At 39.1% G+C, this 19991-nt stretch overlaps 1 protein-coding gene across 5 annotated transcripts in view; it reads right to left on the bottom strand.

Annotated features, from left to right (window-relative positions):
- Window positions 1–19991, bottom strand: part of LOC125263195 (NACHT, LRR and PYD domains-containing protein 12-like) — a 79273-nt gene that overhangs the window by 40388 nt on the left and 18894 nt on the right. For 4 of the 5 annotated variants that reach the window (XM_048182135.1, XM_048182125.1, XM_048182156.1 and 1 more), the window contains exons 4-9: window positions 19362–19400; window positions 16919–18701; window positions 16569–16742; window positions 15474–15647; window positions 15212–15382; window positions 3428–3601 (exon numbers count right to left, since the gene is read on the bottom strand). In XM_048182135.1, coding sequence (XP_048038092.1) covers window positions 3428–3601; window positions 15212–15382; window positions 15474–15647; window positions 16569–16742; window positions 16919–18701; window positions 19362–19400 — 2515 coding nt within the window. The remainder of the gene's footprint in view (window positions 1–3427; window positions 3602–15211; window positions 15383–15473; window positions 15648–16568; window positions 16743–16918; window positions 18702–19361; window positions 19401–19991) is intronic. The other variant, XM_048182167.1, reaches the window with a different exon arrangement.

Genomic DNA, 19991 nt, shown 5'->3' with positions numbered 1-19991 from the left:
CACGGCGCAAATTACAAGACAGAAAATGGAAAAATAGAAAATCGGTTAATTTCTTTTATTCAAATGATTGTTTCTTAAGTCATCATTTTGCAAAAGTGAAATTGAAAAAAGGGAGGAAAAATGGCAAATATCCATTTATGATGTAACTGAAAAAAAAGGAAAAATGAACGTCTAGTTTCAATTTTTCATTTTTGCATTTGCATTGTATGGTCTGAAAATTGAATTGTGAAGCGTTACACGGACCAAGGCTATATCTCCGCAACGCTTTATCGTATTCAGACCAAACTTGGTAAATGTCATCACAAGCATGACCTGAGGCATCATGCAGTGTTTCGGCACAGCGCCACCTACTGGTACGGAGATAGGAAAAATGGATATTTTTGCTTATAACTTCTGATGGGTTTGTCCAAAAATCATAAATTTGGTCTCGTTGGATTCAGGGCATCATGCAGAGTTGAATAATATCCAATTTTGCCATATCGGCCATTTTGGCCGTCGGCCATTTTGAATTTTGTGCTAAAATGCTGTATTTTACGAACGCATTAGCGTATCTTTACGAAACTCGGTATGGGTCATCAGCACAATGCCCTGAAGGAGACTGAGAAGTTTCGGACCGGGTTAGGGTTAGGGTTAGGGTTTGACCACCTTGTGGTCAAAAGTTATAACAAAATTTACAAAAATGCTTATAACTTTTGACTGTATTAACCAATTGTAATGAAACTAGTCTCAGTTGATTCCTTGAATCATGCCGAGAACACAGATATCAAATCTGCCATAGTCGGCTAAACTTCCTGTCCGCCATATTGTTTTTCTTTAAAAACCTACTTTTTCAAACTCCTCCTAGACCGTTTCTCAGATTTGCACCAAAATCGAACTGTATCATCTTCAGACCATGCCGACAAAAAGTTATGGATTTCAATTCGATACGTCAAACCATTTTCGTATACCGGAGCAACGAGTTTGAGGCATGATGCAAAACCCAGTCTTGAAGCTGTATCTCTGCAATGCTTTGACATATTGACACCAAACTTTGCAAGTGTCATTGTCACCTCACTCTGACCATACCACATTAATTTGGTCACAGCACCACCTATTGGAGGAATGTGATAAACCAGTAAATACTCATTTTTGATCATTATTCAGCTATTTTGCCTAAAATCATCTTAATAGGTCTTTAATTGCTCACTGTTGCAATTGGTCTGATGCTCCCAGCCATGTTGGCTGGCTTATTGTGCCGTTTTTATGCTTGGCCCCGTAATTGCTGCTTGCAGCTATATTTTTCCTTGGATTTGCTTCTCAGTTCCATGCAATTTTAAGCTTTTCTTGATTCATTCCATGTTTTACAGGCAACCTCTCTCATGCTAATTCAGATTAGCACAGTTGGTTTTAAATTAATCTGGTTTATTTTAATTCAGGACTCCATAGTCCAGGTTTTAGTAATCTCTACTTAATCAGTGTTTCAGAAAGCCATTTTTTAAGCCACGATTAACTATTCTAGATTAAGGCCTATCCTGGCTTAATTTAAACCCTCTCCGGGAAACCGCCCCTTTAAAATGTTTGTGATATAACAATTTCATGTATGGTCATGTTTAAATGTTTTTTCATGTGCTTGACCATCGTAATATGTAAATCTATGGCTTTATATAATCAATTAAATATTATGTTAATTTTTATTTTTGTGTTTAAATATGAATAAGTCCATGACACAGAAGCTGCAGATCAGTAGCACACTGCAAATGTGTAATATGTGAAAGCACAATGGCGCGTGCTGCTTCTGAAACACATACATACTGCAACACGCAACACATACACACTGCAGAACGGAGTACGTGTGAAGCTGGCGTTAGATGTAAATTTTAGAAAGGAAAAAATAAACTCAAATGTTTTTGGGGATTTTTGTTAATTGGGGGTTAAGGCCCCAATATACTTCAAATGTTCTTTTTCGTTCTACAGTTAGGGGTAAAACAAAGTTTGAAATCTGTGAACAGCGATATACTGTAAACTAACATCTGACACCGCCCACACTGCTGAAAGTGATGGTTAGATGAATATGTAAAATATGTGCTGTGCAATTTCTTCTCAGTAACAAAATAAACTCCACAAAAACGAGAAAACAGCAAGCATTTTTTACATAGAGCATAAGAAAAGCGTCTGATCATAACATGGATATGTTAGCACGAGCTCTGCAAATTAGCACTCCAGTCACGTCATGTTTATATAGCACTTTATTCAGTAGATTGCTTAAAATCAAACAGCTTTACAGTATCAAACATGTAAAAAAAAATGAGGCACTACAATGTTTTTCAAGCACAACTTAATTTTGTACTATAAAGTGGCTATCCAGTTTGTTCATGTTTTCACCCACGGAGCTCTTACCTCGATGAACTCGAACACACGAAATGAGTCAAAGACACGTCCCACGCGAGTGAAGGTGGAGCCTCGGCGCACACCTCCTATTACGTTATCATCACTGACCAATGGTAGTACAAAGGTGTTTTGCAGCTGGAGTGAACTTTCCTGAATGTTCGCTTTGGCAAGCCATTTCAAACTTCCAAAAAGTACACAAAAAGAACTTAATTTTGGCCTGATTTTGTTCGAAATGACGTCACATCAGTTTGTTCTTCGATTTCATTTGAAGTATATTGGGGCCTTTAGGTGCCTAGGGTGCCTCAAGGGTACCTAATTTCCTGCCGGTATTGAAAATCAAACCCTAAAACTTTGGGGTTACCAGTTGTGGCCTAACGGTGGCAAAGCTGGTGAACAATAGCAGAGACGCCACAATCAAGTGAGTAGCCGACTGGAATTAGCAATGTCACTTTAGAGTTTTAATGTTTTATATTTTAACCATTTAATACTTTCCTGCTTCAAATGTTTGTAATTTATTGTCCTATTTGAAAGTTTTAGTTATTTAAATTTACAATTAACATAAACACTATACAACTATATCCAACAGTTAGATGTGGTCCTGGGATCCGATTGGCCAAGAGTCTTGGATACTGGATTCAACTGGGTAAAAATCAGATTTGGACTGACAGTCTGAACGTAGCCTTTGATGAGCAAAAAGATGTTGGATCAATGTTGGTCGGAGATCAACATTGTTTCGATGTGAAACATAGATTTTACTTGAATCTGCAGTGAACAGCAGGAGTTCATCACTAATTCTCAATCCTCACTCAATCATTTAATTATCTTATTAGCTTCAACACTGTTTTAGTGTTACTTTTTTTACTCTCTGTAGACTGGACTCATATAGACTCAGAGCAAGTGATAATTTAACACTGAGGATTTTACTGTGCTCCTTTACTGCCATGCAATTCTCTAATTTATTTTTATGTATTATTATTATTATTATTATTATTATTATTATTATTATTATTATATTACATATATGTTAATTAGATTTATTCACTCTTCATGCTTAACATACTTGAGTTTGTCCAGTCTGTAGTTTGGATGGTTGAGTGTATCAGTGAGCAGCTTCACTCCTGAGTCTCCTGGGTGATTGTAGCTCAGATCCAGCTCTCTCAGGTGTGAGGGGTTTGAATTCAGAGCTGAAGACACATAACCACAGCCTTCCTCTGTCACCATACAGCCAGACAACCTACAAACACACAACAACAATCCACATCACATTAGATTATAAGTTAGATGTCACTAACACAGTCATTTGGGTGGTAGCTGTTATTTTCTGTAGCTTCAGTCACAAAAGTAACACAAAGTGAAGTCAATAGAAACATTTATACTCCAGTAAAGTAGAAATATACTTAAAAACAGTAATAAAGTATTTCAAAATTGTCACTGGACACCAGTGGTCTTATTTAAATGATCTCTCTGTCATTTCATAAAAAAATCATTGTATTCAATTAGCATTATCATGGAAGAAAGAAATATTCCCCCAAACATTGGACATTATATCTTGCATTTAAATGAAAAGTAATAGTGAAAGAAAGAATTAAAAAAAAATTAAAACATTTCTAACTTTGTTACTAAAAATATGAAGGCGCTTGCAGATTCTCACACACACACTTTAAAACATGACAATGAGATGTTCACTTTCAGGTCAAAAACTCACTGTCAATCAAAAACTTGCTGTCAACCCTGCCCACATGAGTGATTTGTACCAGTATGGCACAGTTAATTATTTTTTCCAATTTCAAAGAGTTTTTTCATTAATATTTAATTTATATTTTTATAAGTTTATTGAAAAGTTACAGTCAAAATATTTGGCACAAATCTAATTCCATATTTGTCAAGTAACTGAGTGCATCTGAGAAGCAGTGACTTTACAGGCAGTGTAGGGATGCAGAACATCAACACAGAGCAGAGTATTTGCAGAAAAGGAAACAGGACTGTGCCAGAGATATTGAGACAAAAAAAGAAAACGAAAATGAAAGACAGAAGAGAGCCCAATGCAAGGCATAGAGAGACTGACAGCAAAGATGCAAAGACTCAGAACAGAAATAATAATAATCAGGGGCCGTATTCACAAAACATTTTATCTTACCACTAAGAGTTCTCCTAAATAGCAGTAAAAGTTCTTAGCTAAGAGTTTTCTCTTAAAACCTATTCACAAAGCTGCTGAGACAAACTTTTACTAAGGAATAGACTGAAGTCTTAAGCTTAAGAGTAAGGGCGGGGTTGACCTCGTTGATATGGAGTATAAACACAGTGATTGGCTGATGGGGGAGGAGTCCGTGATTTAATCATAGAAATATTGTAGAATGAGGTGTCATGTTTCCATATGAAAATAAAGGTTTTAAAATACAAATGTTGCCCTATTAAAATAAATATTTTTAATAAAAATGTTGCCATATTCAAAATAAAATGTTGCCATATTTTTGCCATAAGGTTTTTAAAATGTAGGCTAAGTGTCACTAATTAAACTATACACAGACGAGAGCCGACTCGCCTTTAGTTACTTCAACAGTTTTCTGCATCCCTCCACCACCCTGCTCCTCACTCTTGGCTGGGGATATGGGGAGAACTTTGGGTTTGGGCTAAATTCCAAGCTCGGAGCCTTCGATCCTCTTGGACAGTACACCAAATATGCTTTATATATATATATATATATATATATATATATATTCATTCTGTATTATATATTACATCTGTATTATATCTATATCATATCATATCATATCATATTATATCATATTATATTATATTATATTATATATATATATATATATATATATATATATATATATATATATATATATATATATATATATATATATGACCCGTCACGGAAACCAGGGACACAAGTCGGCAGCACAACTATCGAGCAAAATGAGAAAGAAGCGGGTTTTTTTTTTCAAAATTGGTGATTTTCATTTTTTTGCAGAATCTGTTAGTTGAGATCACGAAGAAGCCTCTCCATGTTTGAGATAGCAGTTTTGGTATATTTAAAAGCGTACATTTTGAGGTTGAAATCGGCTGTTTTTTTGGAGATTCTAGCACGCAGTAGGGGCGTGTCATTGTCTGTGAGTATTTCTATACTGGATAGCCGGCTTTTGTTTCTTTTGTTATTGTAACCGCCCTCCGAGGGAAGCGTTGTAACACCTCCTCTTTTTTTGGATGTTACTCTGAGGGGTTCAGCAGATTTGACATGTACTGATAAAATCTCTAAAACAAACAAATGATCTTTGCAACCTATTTTATTGCTCCCACAAGTGCTTATTTACAAGTGCCACAAAGTCAGTGAATGATAGTCTTTTGAATGAGTCAGATAGGTGAAGTAAAACTTAGCGTTAGTCCAGTCTTTTGATGAGTTGATGAAGATGAAATGAGCATTAAATCCAGCAGGTTATTTGAGTGCGATGCAATGTTTGAAGTCCTATTATCCACAATGAGAGACAATCCTTGAGCATCGTTGGAGTTGCCCACCATGTGGGTAAAGGCCTTGATCTGTATCCGCAATACCAGCTTGTCTTAAACTGGAAGTGCTCCTACAATGAACACCATGATGTGACACAAATAAAGTCCTTTCTAGAAATAAAGCAAGCAAATATCTACCATTAGTGATCTTATTTCACAAACAACATGAGGAAATCAATCCATACTTACATTTGAGCAGGAACACAAGAGCTCTCAAAAAAAAAAAAGGACATCAACAAGAAGAGCAAGCAGGTAGCTTGAGTAAAACCATGAGGCTTCCCTCTACCAAACAAGCTAGCTTCTTCTTTGGTGGCCAGGCTTATATGCCGGCTACCTCCAGGCACTAGCACCCTCAAGCTGCTCCTAGTGGTACTACCATTGCTTTACCCACTACACACTAGGAAAACAATAATAATAATGAAGCTAAAATCCAACAATAAAAACAGGTAACACCTTGTCCGTTACAGCGTGGCTACTTATTGTGCACATTGCAGCAAAACGGACTTAAAATACTCCGTCATTTTTTGTCATAGAGAAATTCTATAGTATCGATTGATATATTACTTATGGCTTCTTTTATTTGTGTACACTCAGAGTAAAAACACAATGTTGTGCTTTTTGTAAAATAAAGAAAACTAACATGATGCGTGATCTCTCGTCTCCCTCTGAACGAAGTCCAATCTGATAGTTCTCAGAAAATGAACTGTAACTTAGTGAATACTAATCACAAAAAAAATACACTGTCAGGTTTTAAATCGTGTAAGTCAAATCGAAAACAAACATTCTGTGTTCATGTAATCTGTATGAATGCCATGTCAGAAGTCTGTGATTCAGCTCATTACCCGCTAATGCGGCCACACCCATGGAGCCAGCACTATTCAGAGGCAAATTCAGTCAATACATGTATACATCGTCTCAATCGTGTATTTATTGTCTTGAAAAGTGTTGATCTGTATGTTAAAGCCATGGTTAGCGACCTCTAGAAGACATGCCGTTAGTTCCTGGTTCCTGTTCTTTGGATGAATTTGTGGACTAAATGTGCACAGAGCGCCCTCCGACTGCAAGTATGAATTGAAAACACAGAATCCAGCACTCATAGTGATGACAATAAATATTGAATAAATATTACTCCTCTGTATAGAAAATTGACAAACATATGAGAATCCATCAGTATTTCTCCAAATGTGCATGCTTTTAAGCTAAAAGCCTATATGAAATGCCACAGAGGTAACAAAATTGTTCAGACACTTTGCATCACAGAAATACATTAGGCTATATTTTAAAGTATATAATACCATTATTTGAAATTGTAATAATATTTCACAGTATTGCTGTTTTTTCTGTATGTTTGATATACACCATCACAGAGGGTTTTTTCACAGCCTACCTGACTGAAAGGCCTCATTATTATGCAAGTCATTTCAGGTCATTATTATGTGATTCTTTTGTCTTCTCAGGTGAGAAAATTTCATTTCATGATTATAGTGACCAAAATGATCACGGTTATCACAGAATCCTGTTCAAAAAGTCCTAATGCTACACAATGAAATCAATTCACCAAGTTTTATGTAGAAAACCAGCAAATAACAAATAAAATTAGCATCAATATGTACTTTTTCTTTACATAAACATTAAAATAATAACATTAAAAATGATGGCCAGATTTTAAAGGAGTGTCTTGCAACATGTTATCTCTAAATCATTTTCAGCCTCTAAATCATTTTTATAGAAGTCAAAAAAGATAAATTACTGACATTTACAATGCACATTGTCCTTTATTATTAATAGTATGCGGTCCATGCAGCTTTACAGAGGGGAGCTTTACAGGGGGTATGGCTCATCTAAATGAGATGTAAATGAGCCCTATTGTCACTCCCAGCAGGTGAGAACAGGTGAGAACTGCAGAAACTTTAGAGGTGTTTTTCTGCCCTTAGAGCTTTTTTGAGTGCCTACCTTCAAATGGCCACAACTTCTCCAAATATTATCAGATTTCCATGTGTTACACCTCGTTGGAAAGCTTGGAGATTACACTTTCAGAATCTATGACTCATAATCTAATAACTCAAAATGCCCCAGAACCGACTTGTGTCCCTATATATGTGACTGGTCACATATATAATTTTTTTTTTTTTTTTTTTTTTTTTTAACTCTATTCAGTCATTTGTAAGTGTGAACTCATGAAAACCATTGCCACAGGTAATCAGACAATACTTATTTGTTAAAGATTTATTTTTGGCGTCTCATTGTAGATTCAAATCTATAAATCAAAATGTATTGCATTTATGAAGAAAAAGTTCAGCACCCAAGGCTCTATCGCTATTACCTCAATGGTGTACAGTGTCTTTGGGTGGATCAGCTGAGCCTTTTAAAGTGGCACTGATAGTAGAAAGTAGAAATTATATAAACAGTTTCTTTCATTACATCTATAAACCCCATTTGATATTTGTGCTGGCTACTGTATACAGGCCACCAGGGCACAATACAGAATTTGCTGATTGTCTATGAGAGGTAGTACTGGCTGCAAATAAAGTCTAAATTGATGGTGATTTTAATATCTATGTAGATAATGAAAATGATGCAATGGGATTTACATTTACAGACATTCTAAACTCTACTGGAGTTAGACAACATGTGTCAGGACCCACTCATTGTCATAATCATACTTTACATCTAATATTGTCACATGGAATTGATGTTGATGCCACTGAAATTCTTCAGCAGAGCGATGACATATCAGATAATTTTCTAGTCTTGTGTATACTACATTTAACCAAGGCTGCAAAACCGGCTCCCCATTACAAATATGTTAGAGAATTAGTCAATTGCAGGCTGATCTCAAATCTAAGAGAGAAAGTATTTTTCTCTCAAAAATACTAAAAAAAGGGAGTATCCTCACAACAATGTTCCTTTTTTTAAAAAGAAATAGTATCTGTGAGGATTTCCAGTCAGGATATAGTCCGTACCATCGTACTGAGACTGCTCTCATTAGAGTTACTAATGATTTGCTCTTATCATCAGATCGTGGTTGTATCTCTGTTAGTGTTACTAGATCTTAGTGCCGCATTTGACACTATCGACCACAACATTCTTTTGAATAGACTCGAAAATTATGTTGCATTAGTGGAATTGCATTGGCATGGTTTAAATAATACTTATCTGACCGTTATCAGTTTGTAGTAGTAAACGAAGAGATGTCATATCAATCACAAGTTCAGTATATAGTACCACAAGGTTCATTACTAGGAGCGTTGCTTTTCACCCTATACATGTTATCCTTGGGATATGTCATTATGAAGTATGGTGTTAGTTTTCACTGTTACACTGATAATGTATAATTATCAAAAATGGTAATATAATAAAGTCCTTTCACATCACCATTTTGCATGTTCTTCACATAATAGGCCTGTAAGTGGCACCTGGGCTTCATTGAACCAACTATGATAGTTGGATCAAAATAAAAATAAACAGGAATTTAGCCTAGTTTAGTTTTGTGCACATTATTATTATTTTATTTTATTTTTATTTATTATTTTATTATTTATTTCTTTATTTCACACACTTCATCATTTTAAAGACACAATTAACAATAATTAAGAAAAGTTAATGTGTGTAAAAAGGGGGAAACCCCAGAGAAGCTATTGAAAGCTTTTAAAAGGGGGCCCAATACCCAATCACACCATATAACATATAACATACAAGAACAAAGCTCAATCCATAAACACAAATAAATATAAATACATCAAGACAAGACTACAGCAAACAGACGATCCCAGCACAAATATAACACTTCCAAAATAATCAAGAAATATATGTTGAAAGCAGTTTTTCCTTCAGATTTTTCTTGAAGACGGAGACAGAATGCAACAATTTAAGGTTTTCCTCAAGCTCGTTCCAAATCTGTGGACCTCTACAGACTACACTCAGGCTCGTACATTTCAATCGTCTTATTTTACCAGTAATTAAAAGTTTTCCCCTTGTGTGATATGTATGCTGGGGTCGGCTAATTGGGACAAGTTCACACAACCTATAATTTAACTTATGAACAACCTGGAATATCATACAGGCATTATGAAAAGTATTATATTCAGTAAGTCTTAATAGACCAAGGCGATGAAACAATGGACGCGAAGGGGTATTTGGCTCAACCACGTTAATACCCGTATGATTTTTTTCTGTAAAGACTGTATTTTTTTCAGGTAGCTAGTAAAAGTGTTACACCATATGACATTACAATAATTTATATGGGACTCAAACAAGGTTTTATATAAGATGACAAGTGCTGACTGTGGGAGAAAATTTCTTATTTTGAAAAATAATCCAACGTATTTTGATAATTTTTTTATTAACTGCTCAATATGACATTTAAATTGTAGACATTCATCAATAAAGATTCCAAGAAATTTAGTGGTGTTTACTCTTTCAATAATTTGTTCATTTATTTTAAGACAAAAATGCTTATTTGCCAATTGATTTTGTTTGGAATGAAATACGATGTAGTTTGTCTTGTTTGTATTAAGAGATAATTTATTGCACCGAAACCAGATAGCAACATTTCTTAGCTCTCTATTTATTATTTCTTCCATTTCATTTGGACTCTTATGTGACATAAATAAGTTTGTATCATCAGCAAATAAAACCTTGTGTAAAGCCATTGTGGAATTTTCAAAATCATTTATATATATTAAAAAAAGAAGAGGGCCCAAAATGGATCCCTGAGGGACTCCACATTTAATGGGTTTACTTACTGAAATTTGTTCATTGATACTTACATACTGCTGTCTACCAAACAAATAACTTCTGAACCAGCTAAGGGCTAATCCTCTAACTCCATAATGGTGTAATTTATTCAATAGGATGTCAAAATCAATAGTATCAAACGCCTTAGATAAATCTAAAAAAATACCAATACCGCTATCGCCTTCATCAATGGCATCATTGATTTTTTCAATCAGATCAAGTACCGCCATGCATGTGGTTCTTTTTTTCCTAAAACCATATTGAGAAGAAGCAATAATATTTAATTTATCAAGATAGCCATATAACCTATTGTACACTACTCTCTCTAAAACTTTAGAAATTGTGGGCAAGATTGATATCGGACGATAATTGCACATATCATTTTTATCCCCAGATTTGAACACTGGTATGATTCTGGCAATTTTTGTCCTTTTTGGTACAATTCCAACAAGCAGAGAGAGATTAATACAATAAGTCAATGGCTCCATGATATTGAATGCTATGGCTTTCAGAATTTTACCACAAATTTCATCCTCCCCAGCAGTGTACGAACTTCGTAAATTTGTAATTATTTTATAGACTTCATCACAATTAGTTGGTTTCATAAAAAAAGAATGTGCATAAGAGCCCCGTAAATAATGGTCGAAATTAATACCCTGAGGTTGAACTATTTTGTTAGAAAGTTTTTCCCCAATAGAGTTAAAGTAATTATTAAAATTATTTGCTAAATTAATGTCATGCGTATATTTAATATCCAAATTTATGGGTAAGCCCACGGCATTAGGAAACATCCATCCATCCATTTTCTTCCGCTTTATCCGGGGCCGGGTCGCGGGGGCAGCATTCTAAGCAGAGATGCCCAGACTTCCCTCTCCCCAGACACTTCCTCCAGCTCTTCCGGGGGAATCCCGAGGCGTTCCCAGGCCAGCCGAGAGACACAGTCCCTCCAGCGTGTCCTAGGTCTTCCCCGGGGCCTCCTCCCGGTGGGACATGCCCGGAACACCTCCCCAGGGAGGCGTCCAGGAGGCATCCGGAACAGATGCCCGAGCCACCTCAGCTGGCTCCTCTCGATGTGGAGGAGCAGCGGCTCTACTCCGAGCTCCTCCCGAGTGACAGAGCTCCTCACCCTATCTCTAAGGGAGCGCCCAGCCACCCTACGGAGGAAGCTCATTTCGACCGCCTGTATCCGGGATCTCATTCTTTCGGTCATGACCCAAAGCTCATGCCCATAGGTGAGAGTTGGAACGTAGATTGACCGGTAAAATCGAGAGCTTCGCCTCACGGCTCAGCTCCTTCTTTACCACGACGGACCGGTACATCGACCGCATTACTGCAGAAGCTGCACCGATCCGCCTGTCAATCTCCCGCTCCGTCCTTCCCTCACTCGTGAACAAGACCCCAAGATACTTAAACTCCTCCACTTGAGGCAGGACTACTCCACCAACCTGAAGGGGGCAAGCCACCCTTTTCCGGCTGAGAACCATGGCCTCGGACTTGGAGGTGCTGATTCTCATCCCAGCCAGTTCACACTCGGCTGCAAACCATCCCAGTGCGCGCTGAAGGTCCTGGTTTGATGGAGCCAACAGTACAACATCATCTGCAAAAAGCAGTGACGAAATCCTATGGTCCCCAAACCGGACTCCCTCCGGCCCCTGGCTGCGCCTAGAAATCCTGTCCATAAAAACAATGAACAGGACCGGTGACAAAGGGCAGCCCTGCCGGAGTCCAACACGCACCGGGAACAGGCCTGACTTACTGCCGGCAATGCGAACCAAGCTCCTGCTCTGGTCGTACAGGGACCGGACAGCCCTTAGCAAGGGGCCCCGGACCCCATACTCCCAGAGCACCCCACAGAGTGCCACGAGGGACACGGTCGAATGCCTTCTCCATATCCACAAAGCACATGTGGACTGGTTGGGCAAACTCCCATGAACCCTCCAACACCCTGAAGAGGGTATAGAGCTGGTCCAGTGTTCCACGACCGGGACGAAAACCGCATTGTTCCTCCTGGATCCGATGTTCGACTATCGGCCGAATTCTCCTCTCCAGTACCCTGGCATAGACTTTTCCAGGGAGGCTGAGGAGTGTGATTCCCCTGTAGTTGGAACACACCCTCCGATCCCCCTTCTTATAAAGAGGGATTACCACCCCGGTCCGCCAGTCCATGGGCACTGTCCCCAACCGCCACGCGATGTTGCAGAGGCGTGTCAACCAAGACAGCCCTGCAACATCCAGAGACTTAAGGTACTCAGGGCGGATCTCATCCACCCCCGGTGCCTTGCCACCGAGAAGCTTCTGAACTACCTCGGTGACTTCAGCTTGGGTGATGGACGGGTCCACCTCTGAGCCCTCGGCCTCTGCTTCCTCAGAGGAAGACGTGTCGCTGGGGTTGAGGAGATCCTCGAAGTATTCCTTCCACCGTCCGACGATATCCCCAGTTGAGGTCAACAGCTGCCCACTTCCACTGTAAACAGTGTTGGCAGGGCACTGCTTCCCCTTCCTGAGGCGCCGGATGGTTTGCCAGAATCTCCTCGAGGCCGACCGATAGTCTTTCTCCATGGCCTCACCAAACTCCTCCCAGACCCGAGTTTTTGCCTCCACAACCATCCGGGCTGCAGTCCGCTTGGCCTGCCGGTACCCGTCAGCTGCCTCAGGAGTCCCACAAGCCAGCCAGGCTCGATAGGACTCCTTCTTCAGCTTGACGGCATCCCTTACTTCCGGTGTCCACCACCGGGTTCGGGGATTGCCGCCACGACAGGCCCCGGAGACCTTACGGCCACAGCTCCGAATGGCCGCGTCTACAATGGAGGCTGAGAACATTGTCCACTCGGACTCCATGTCTCCAACCTCCCTCGGGATCCGATCGAAGCTCTGCCGGAGGTGGGAGTTGAAGACCTCTCTGACAGGGGGCTCGGCCAAACGTTCCCAGCAGACCCTCACAACACGTTTGGGTCTGCCGAGTCTGTCCAGCCTCCTCCCTCGCCATCGGATCCAACTCACCACCAGGTGGTGATCAGTTGACAGCTCCGCCCCTCTCTTCACCCGAGTGTCCAAGACATACGGCCGGAGGTCCGATGAAACAACCACAAAGTCGATCATCGATCTCCGGCCTAGGGTGTCCTGGTGCCATGTGCACTGATGGACACCCTTATGCTTGAACATGGTGTTCGTTATGGACAAGCCATGACTAGCACAGAAGTCCAATAACAGAACACCACTCGAGTTCAGATCAGGGGGGCCATTCCTCCCAATCACTCCCTCCATGTGTCACTGTCATTGCCCACGTGAGCGTTGAAATCCCCCAGTAGAACGACGGAGTCCCCAGTCGGAGCACTTTCTAGCACCCCTCCCAGAGACTCCAAGAAGGCCGGGTACTCTGCACTGCAATTCGGCCCATAGGCACAAATTACAGTGAGAGACCTATCCCCGGCCCGAAGGCGCAGGGAAGCGACCCTCTCGTTCACCGGGGTAAACTCCAACACATTTCGGCTAAGCTGGGGGGCTATGAGCAAGCCCACACCAGCCCGCCGCCTCTCACTGCGGGCAACTCCAGAGTAGTGGAGAGTCCAGCCTCTCTCGAGGAGTTGGGTTCCAGAGCCCAAACTGTGCGTGGAGGTGAGCCCAACTATCTCTAGTCGGTACCTCTCAGCCTCCCGCACAAGCTCAGGCTCCTTCCCCCCAGCGAGGTGACATTCCATGTCCCTAGCACAAGATTCCGTGTCCGGGGATTGGGTCGCCGAGGCCCCCGCCTTCGACTGCTGCCCAATCCACAATGCACCGGCCCCTTACGATCCCTCCCGCAGGTGGTGGGCCCACGGGAGGTATTAGGAAACACAACGTTGTTTTTGCTCTTGTTAAGGACTTCATTTAGCACTTTCCAGGACTTCTTAGAGTCTCCCTGTGATGCTTTTATGAGATATGTATAGTAGTTATTTTTACTTTTCCTTATTATATTAGTAAGTTTATTTCTGTAACTAGTATATATGTCCTTGTTCATAACACTTGGGCATTTTAAGAAACGTTTATAAAGCTTATTTTTATGGGTGATAGATTTTAAAATACCCTTTGTGAGCCAGAGGTTGAGACCAGTTGCGCGGTGTCTGGCGTTCTTTTCAGGGATAGTACAACAAATAGAATTAGTAATTTCGTTTATCAAGTTGTCATAAGCAGTATCAGGATTGTTGCAGTCATAGACTGCTTTCCATGTTTTAGCCTGTAAATTTTCCACCAGTAGTTTCAGGGTTCTCTCATTTAGTACTTTAATTTTTTGTTTTTCGCCGTGGTAATTCATTCTTATTTGCAAGATCTAGTAATTAACATTGTCATGTTAATTATAATAAAAAGAATTTTGATTTATTTACCACAAAATTAACATAGATATTTGTTTGAGAGAGGCCTCATGGATTCAATTGCAGAGGACAAATTTGAAGTATGGTTATCAAATAGGCCTTCACATTTGACTCATTACAAAGTGTTCAGATCACCATGTTAACTGTTTGGAGAACAGTGACCTGAGCTTAAACAAATATATCAAATTGATTGAGAAAAACTGTATTATGGTAGCATTTTGTTAATTATTTTAAGGAAAACCATTTACCTCAAAATCTCCAGCTTACAGTTTCTCTTCAGTCCATCAGAAAGAAGCTTCACTCCAGAATCCTGCAGGTCATTGTTACTCAGGTCCAGTTCTCTCAGGACACAGTTTGAGGATTGTAGAACTGATGAAAAACTCTCACAAGACTGAACAGTGAGTCTACAGTGAGTAAGGCTGAAAGAGAGTAGAATACACACATCAACAGACAGATCATCAACAAACACTACGACCGGCTTACTGTAAATTATCATATGTTCTTAAATACCTCAGTATCTGCAGCTGACAGTTTGAACTCTTCAGTCCATCAGAAAGAAGATTCACTCCAGAATCCTGCAGGTCATTGTTACTCAGGTCCAGCTCTTTCAGGACAGACTTTGATGACTGTAGAGCTGAAGACAAACTTTCACAGGACTGACCAGTCAGATTGCACCCACATAGCCTGTGTAGAGAACAAAACAAACAGTGATATCAGTGTGATTATCAGAAAGGGTTTATAATCTGAATTACATGTTTGTGCTAAATTCAGTGTAATGAGACATTAGCCATTAAAATGTAAGGGTTAAGGGTTAAGTTTGTAACTCATCTGTGTATTTGTGCTCAACACTGCAGCAAATTGTACATGAATGCAACTGATACAGTTCAGATCAATTAAATCTCAATGATCCGGTCACAGCGGTTCTCAAGTTATCAACACACTGAAACTGTCCTACTAAAATAAGGCAATTACTGGAAGTAATATGATCAATGACAAACAGTAGAACAAATAAAATATAAGAAACATGAAATTGACAATGAAATTGTGCTTCACTTTTTTATTTCACATCTATTTAAGAAATATTACAGAAATTAAAGGGATAGTTCACCCAAAAATGAAAATTCTGTCATCATTTATTCACCCTCAGGTTGTTCCAAACCTATATAAATTTGTTTGTAACCAGGCTGCTTTGGGCCACCACTGACTTCCATAGTACGAAAAAAAAAAAATACTATGGAAGCCAATGGTGGCCCAAAGCGTATTAAGTGTATTAATTCAGTGAATTAATTATAAATAAACTGATTGTTATTAAAGCTGAAAAAAGTAACTTAAGTCACTTAAGACATAACCGACTATGTTTACAATGAATATTCCTCAAGAGTGAAATATAACACTAAAGAGAACTGAATTTCAGATTGCATTCTGTCTGAGACAGGAGCCTTTTTCTGAAAACCAAAATCAGGTTTTCTGCCTTGTGTGCTTGGATAAAACTCCACTGATACTTTCATACAACAATATAGACAGGAGAAAATATGTGCTAGTCATAGTTATGAAAACAGCTATTTGTCCACATTTTTGAACATAGAAAATGAGTGAATGTCAAACCTCAGAATGTTCAGTTTACAGTCTGAACTCTTCAGTCCATCAGAAAGCAGCTTCACTCCTGAATCCTTCAGGTGATTGCTGCTCAGGTTCAACTCTCTCAGATAGGAGTTTGATGATTGTAGAACTGAAGATACTGTTTCACAGCATGTTTCATTAAGACTACAGCCATCAAATCTGACAAAACAGAACGTTTAACCAGATTAATTTCTGATGTTCAGTGTTTTCCAATAACACATTGTACCCTTCATAATCAGGACAGACAGATATTTCATTATTCAGTATATTTACATTTAGTTGTTTAGTGATAGAACAAAACCTTTAATTAAACAGCGATCAGTGAAATTACTCACAAGACTTTTCTGCAGCATTTCACAGCTGGAACGAGTTTCTTGTAGTCTATCTGTGATGACGTGAACCTCTTTGGGTTGAACTCATCCAGCACCTTCTCTGACATCAGCAGTATGTAGGTCAGCACTGTGCACATTGAAGAAGAGAGTTCTCTTCCTGGATGTTCTTCTGAACTGATGTATCTCTGGATTTCCTCATATAATGAATGATCCTTGAGCTCAAGTAAGCAGTAAAACAGGTTGACTGAAGCTTCATCTGAGATGTACCAGGATAGTTTTTGTTTAATGTGTTCAGTTGTTTTTGTGATGCTCTCTGTGGTGTCTTCAGTGTGTGGGATCAGGCCTTTGAGCAGGGTTTGACTGGATCCCAGTGAATTTCCCATCAGAAACCGCAGGAACAGGTCCAGATGTCCTCTCTCACTCTTCATGGCTTTATCAACAGCCTTCTCTAGAAGCTCCTGCAGGGTGATGTTTTCTTTTGGCATCTCAAAGAAAAACTGAAGCTCCTGCATGTTCTTGTTCAGGTAGCAGAGGAACACATGCACTGCAGCGAGGAACTCTTGAACACTCAGATGCACAAAGCAGAAGATTTTTTCTTCATGAAGTCCATCCTCCTTCTTGAAGATCTCAGCGATCATTCCTGTGAACTCTGTGTCTTCACTCACATCAATACCACATTCTTCCAGATCTTCCTCATAGAACACAATGTTTTCCTTCTTCAACTGTTCAAACGCTAGCTTGGCTAATTTCAAAATCATTTCTTTATTTGACTGTAAGAGCTTTGTACGTTGTCTCTCTGTTTTTCTGTCATATTTCTGGCTCTTGATGTTCATCTGTATCAGTAGGAAGTGACTGTACATTTCAGTGAGTGTTGTGCTGATGTTCTCAGTGTTGTTCTTGATGAGAATATTCTGAAGTACTGTGGCCGTGATCCAGCAGAACACAGGAATGTGACACATGATGTAGAGACTACGAGACGTCTTAATGTGTGAGATGATTCTGGAGGCCTGAGTCTCATCCGTGATTCTCTTTCTGAAGTACTCCTCCTTCTGTTGGTCAGTGAATCCTTGCACCTCAGTGAACAAACCCACATACTCAGGAGGGATCTGATTGGCTGCTGCTGGTCGTGAGGTCACCCAGACGAGAGCTGATGGAAGCAGCTTTCCTTTGACCAGACTTGTGAACAGCACATCTACAGGTGATCTTTCCTCAACATTGTTCAATATTACGCTTTCAAAATTCAAAGGCAGACGACTCTCATCAAGTCCATCAAATATAAAAGCAAGTTTGCATTTCTTATATAACTCTGATTTTTCCAGGTCCTTCAATTGAGGATAAAATTTCAGCAGAAACTCATGGAGATTGAACTCTCTGTCTTTAATGCTGTTAATCTCTCGGAATGGAAGCAGGAACACACAGTGTATATCCTGATTGGCTGTTTCTTCTGCCCAGTCCAGGATGAACTTGTGCACAGAGACAGTTTTTCCAATGCCAGCGACTCCTTTGGTCAACACAATCTTTTCCTCATTGTTTTTCCTCAGTTCAGTAAATATATCATTGCATTTGATTGGTTTGTCCTGTGTTGGTTTTTTCTTGAAAGCATCATCAATCTTCAGAATCTCATGTTCCTGATTGACATCTTTCATATCTCCCTCTGTGATGAACAGTTCTGTGTAAACAGCCTTGAGATCTGCTTCATTTTCTTTCTTGCCTTCAAAAATACGCTCTGCTTTCTTCTTCATGTCTGTTTTGTGAGTTCCCAAGAATTTTTTTATAATCAAGTCCACTGTTATAAAAGATTTGTGTAAATAAATAAAACATATTTAATTTAAAAAAAGCTTTCACATCAGCAGGATCTGATCAGAATTCATTCAACATATAGTAATTAAATTACTGTTGAAAGTATTACAGCTCAAAGGGCTCAGATCTTCAATGGTCATTGCCAGTCACATCCGGTGGTTGATTGGAGTATTTGGTTATTGAAAAGGGTCAGTGGTGCCTGACTTGTCCAACCAATGCATGACAGCGTTTAGATTTAAAAAGTCATAAATAATCTTACACTAACTCTGATTTATCAAGTGAAAAAAAGTTTTGTGTGTTCACAGACATTTAGGATAAAACACAGAGATTTTCTATACATTAGGCCCCTGGGCTAATGTCCTAATTCAAAATACATCTGACATGTTTAAATCACTTCTGAAACACTTTAAAAAAGGCTAGTTCACACTGTATAGACTCACACTGCTCAATCACCAGATCACATTCCTGCTTAAACAATCCACAATCTGACAAACTGTAAATGAACATGCTTAGTTGGTGAAAACAAACAAACCCACACTAACAGGGATAACACTCACAAAACATGGCGTTCATGTCTATTGGTGTTGGTCTATCAGTTGATGCAGTGTGATCTAGCCTTAAGAGAATATGACTGTTAAGACTGTACCTGGCTTTTCTGTGTGTTTATCTGTGATATTCTGTGGTCCTGTGAGGAGAAAAGGAGGAAAATAAAAAATATATTTTTACACACAAAAGAACATGCCTGTGAACAATATGATTAAAATGAACTGTTAGATTTAGAGGCCTCTTACAGCCCTTTTATTCTCTTCCTGAGTGTAATATAAGTCACCATTCACTTCCTTTATATTCAGTCACCATAGAGAATATGCATGAGTGAAGAAATGTCACATAGCCTCTTTTGTATTTTTCCATAACTGAAAAACAACTCCTTATGTTTATTTTCTTCTTATTTCTAGTCACCTTGTTTTTCTTTTTGCAAGGTTATATTCTATATTTGTTATTTCCAACTATGAAATAATTGCGTTAATGGTTTTATCTTTGGGTGTCATTTTTGTTCCTTGGAAAGTATATGTTGTGTAAACCTCTCAATAAAGATTGAAGATTTGGGGCATAATTGTGTGTGATGATTCTTCCCACAACCGCAGACCATCGTTGACTGAGAGGGACTGAAAAACATTGGTACTTGACTGAAGAGTAAGAGATTGAATTTTTACATGAACTTTAATAGAAAAAGGGTTCACAGTCACTGAGCATTATTTCACTTATCAAGCTATTA

This window comes from Megalobrama amblycephala, linkage group LG1 (assembly GCF_018812025.1).
Source record: "Megalobrama amblycephala isolate DHTTF-2021 linkage group LG1, ASM1881202v1, whole genome shotgun sequence".
Taxonomy (NCBI): Eukaryota; Metazoa; Chordata; class Actinopteri; order Cypriniformes; family Xenocyprididae; genus Megalobrama; species Megalobrama amblycephala.
Note: the sequence above shows the minus strand (reverse complement) of the source record. Positions and strands in the feature narration are given on the sequence as shown.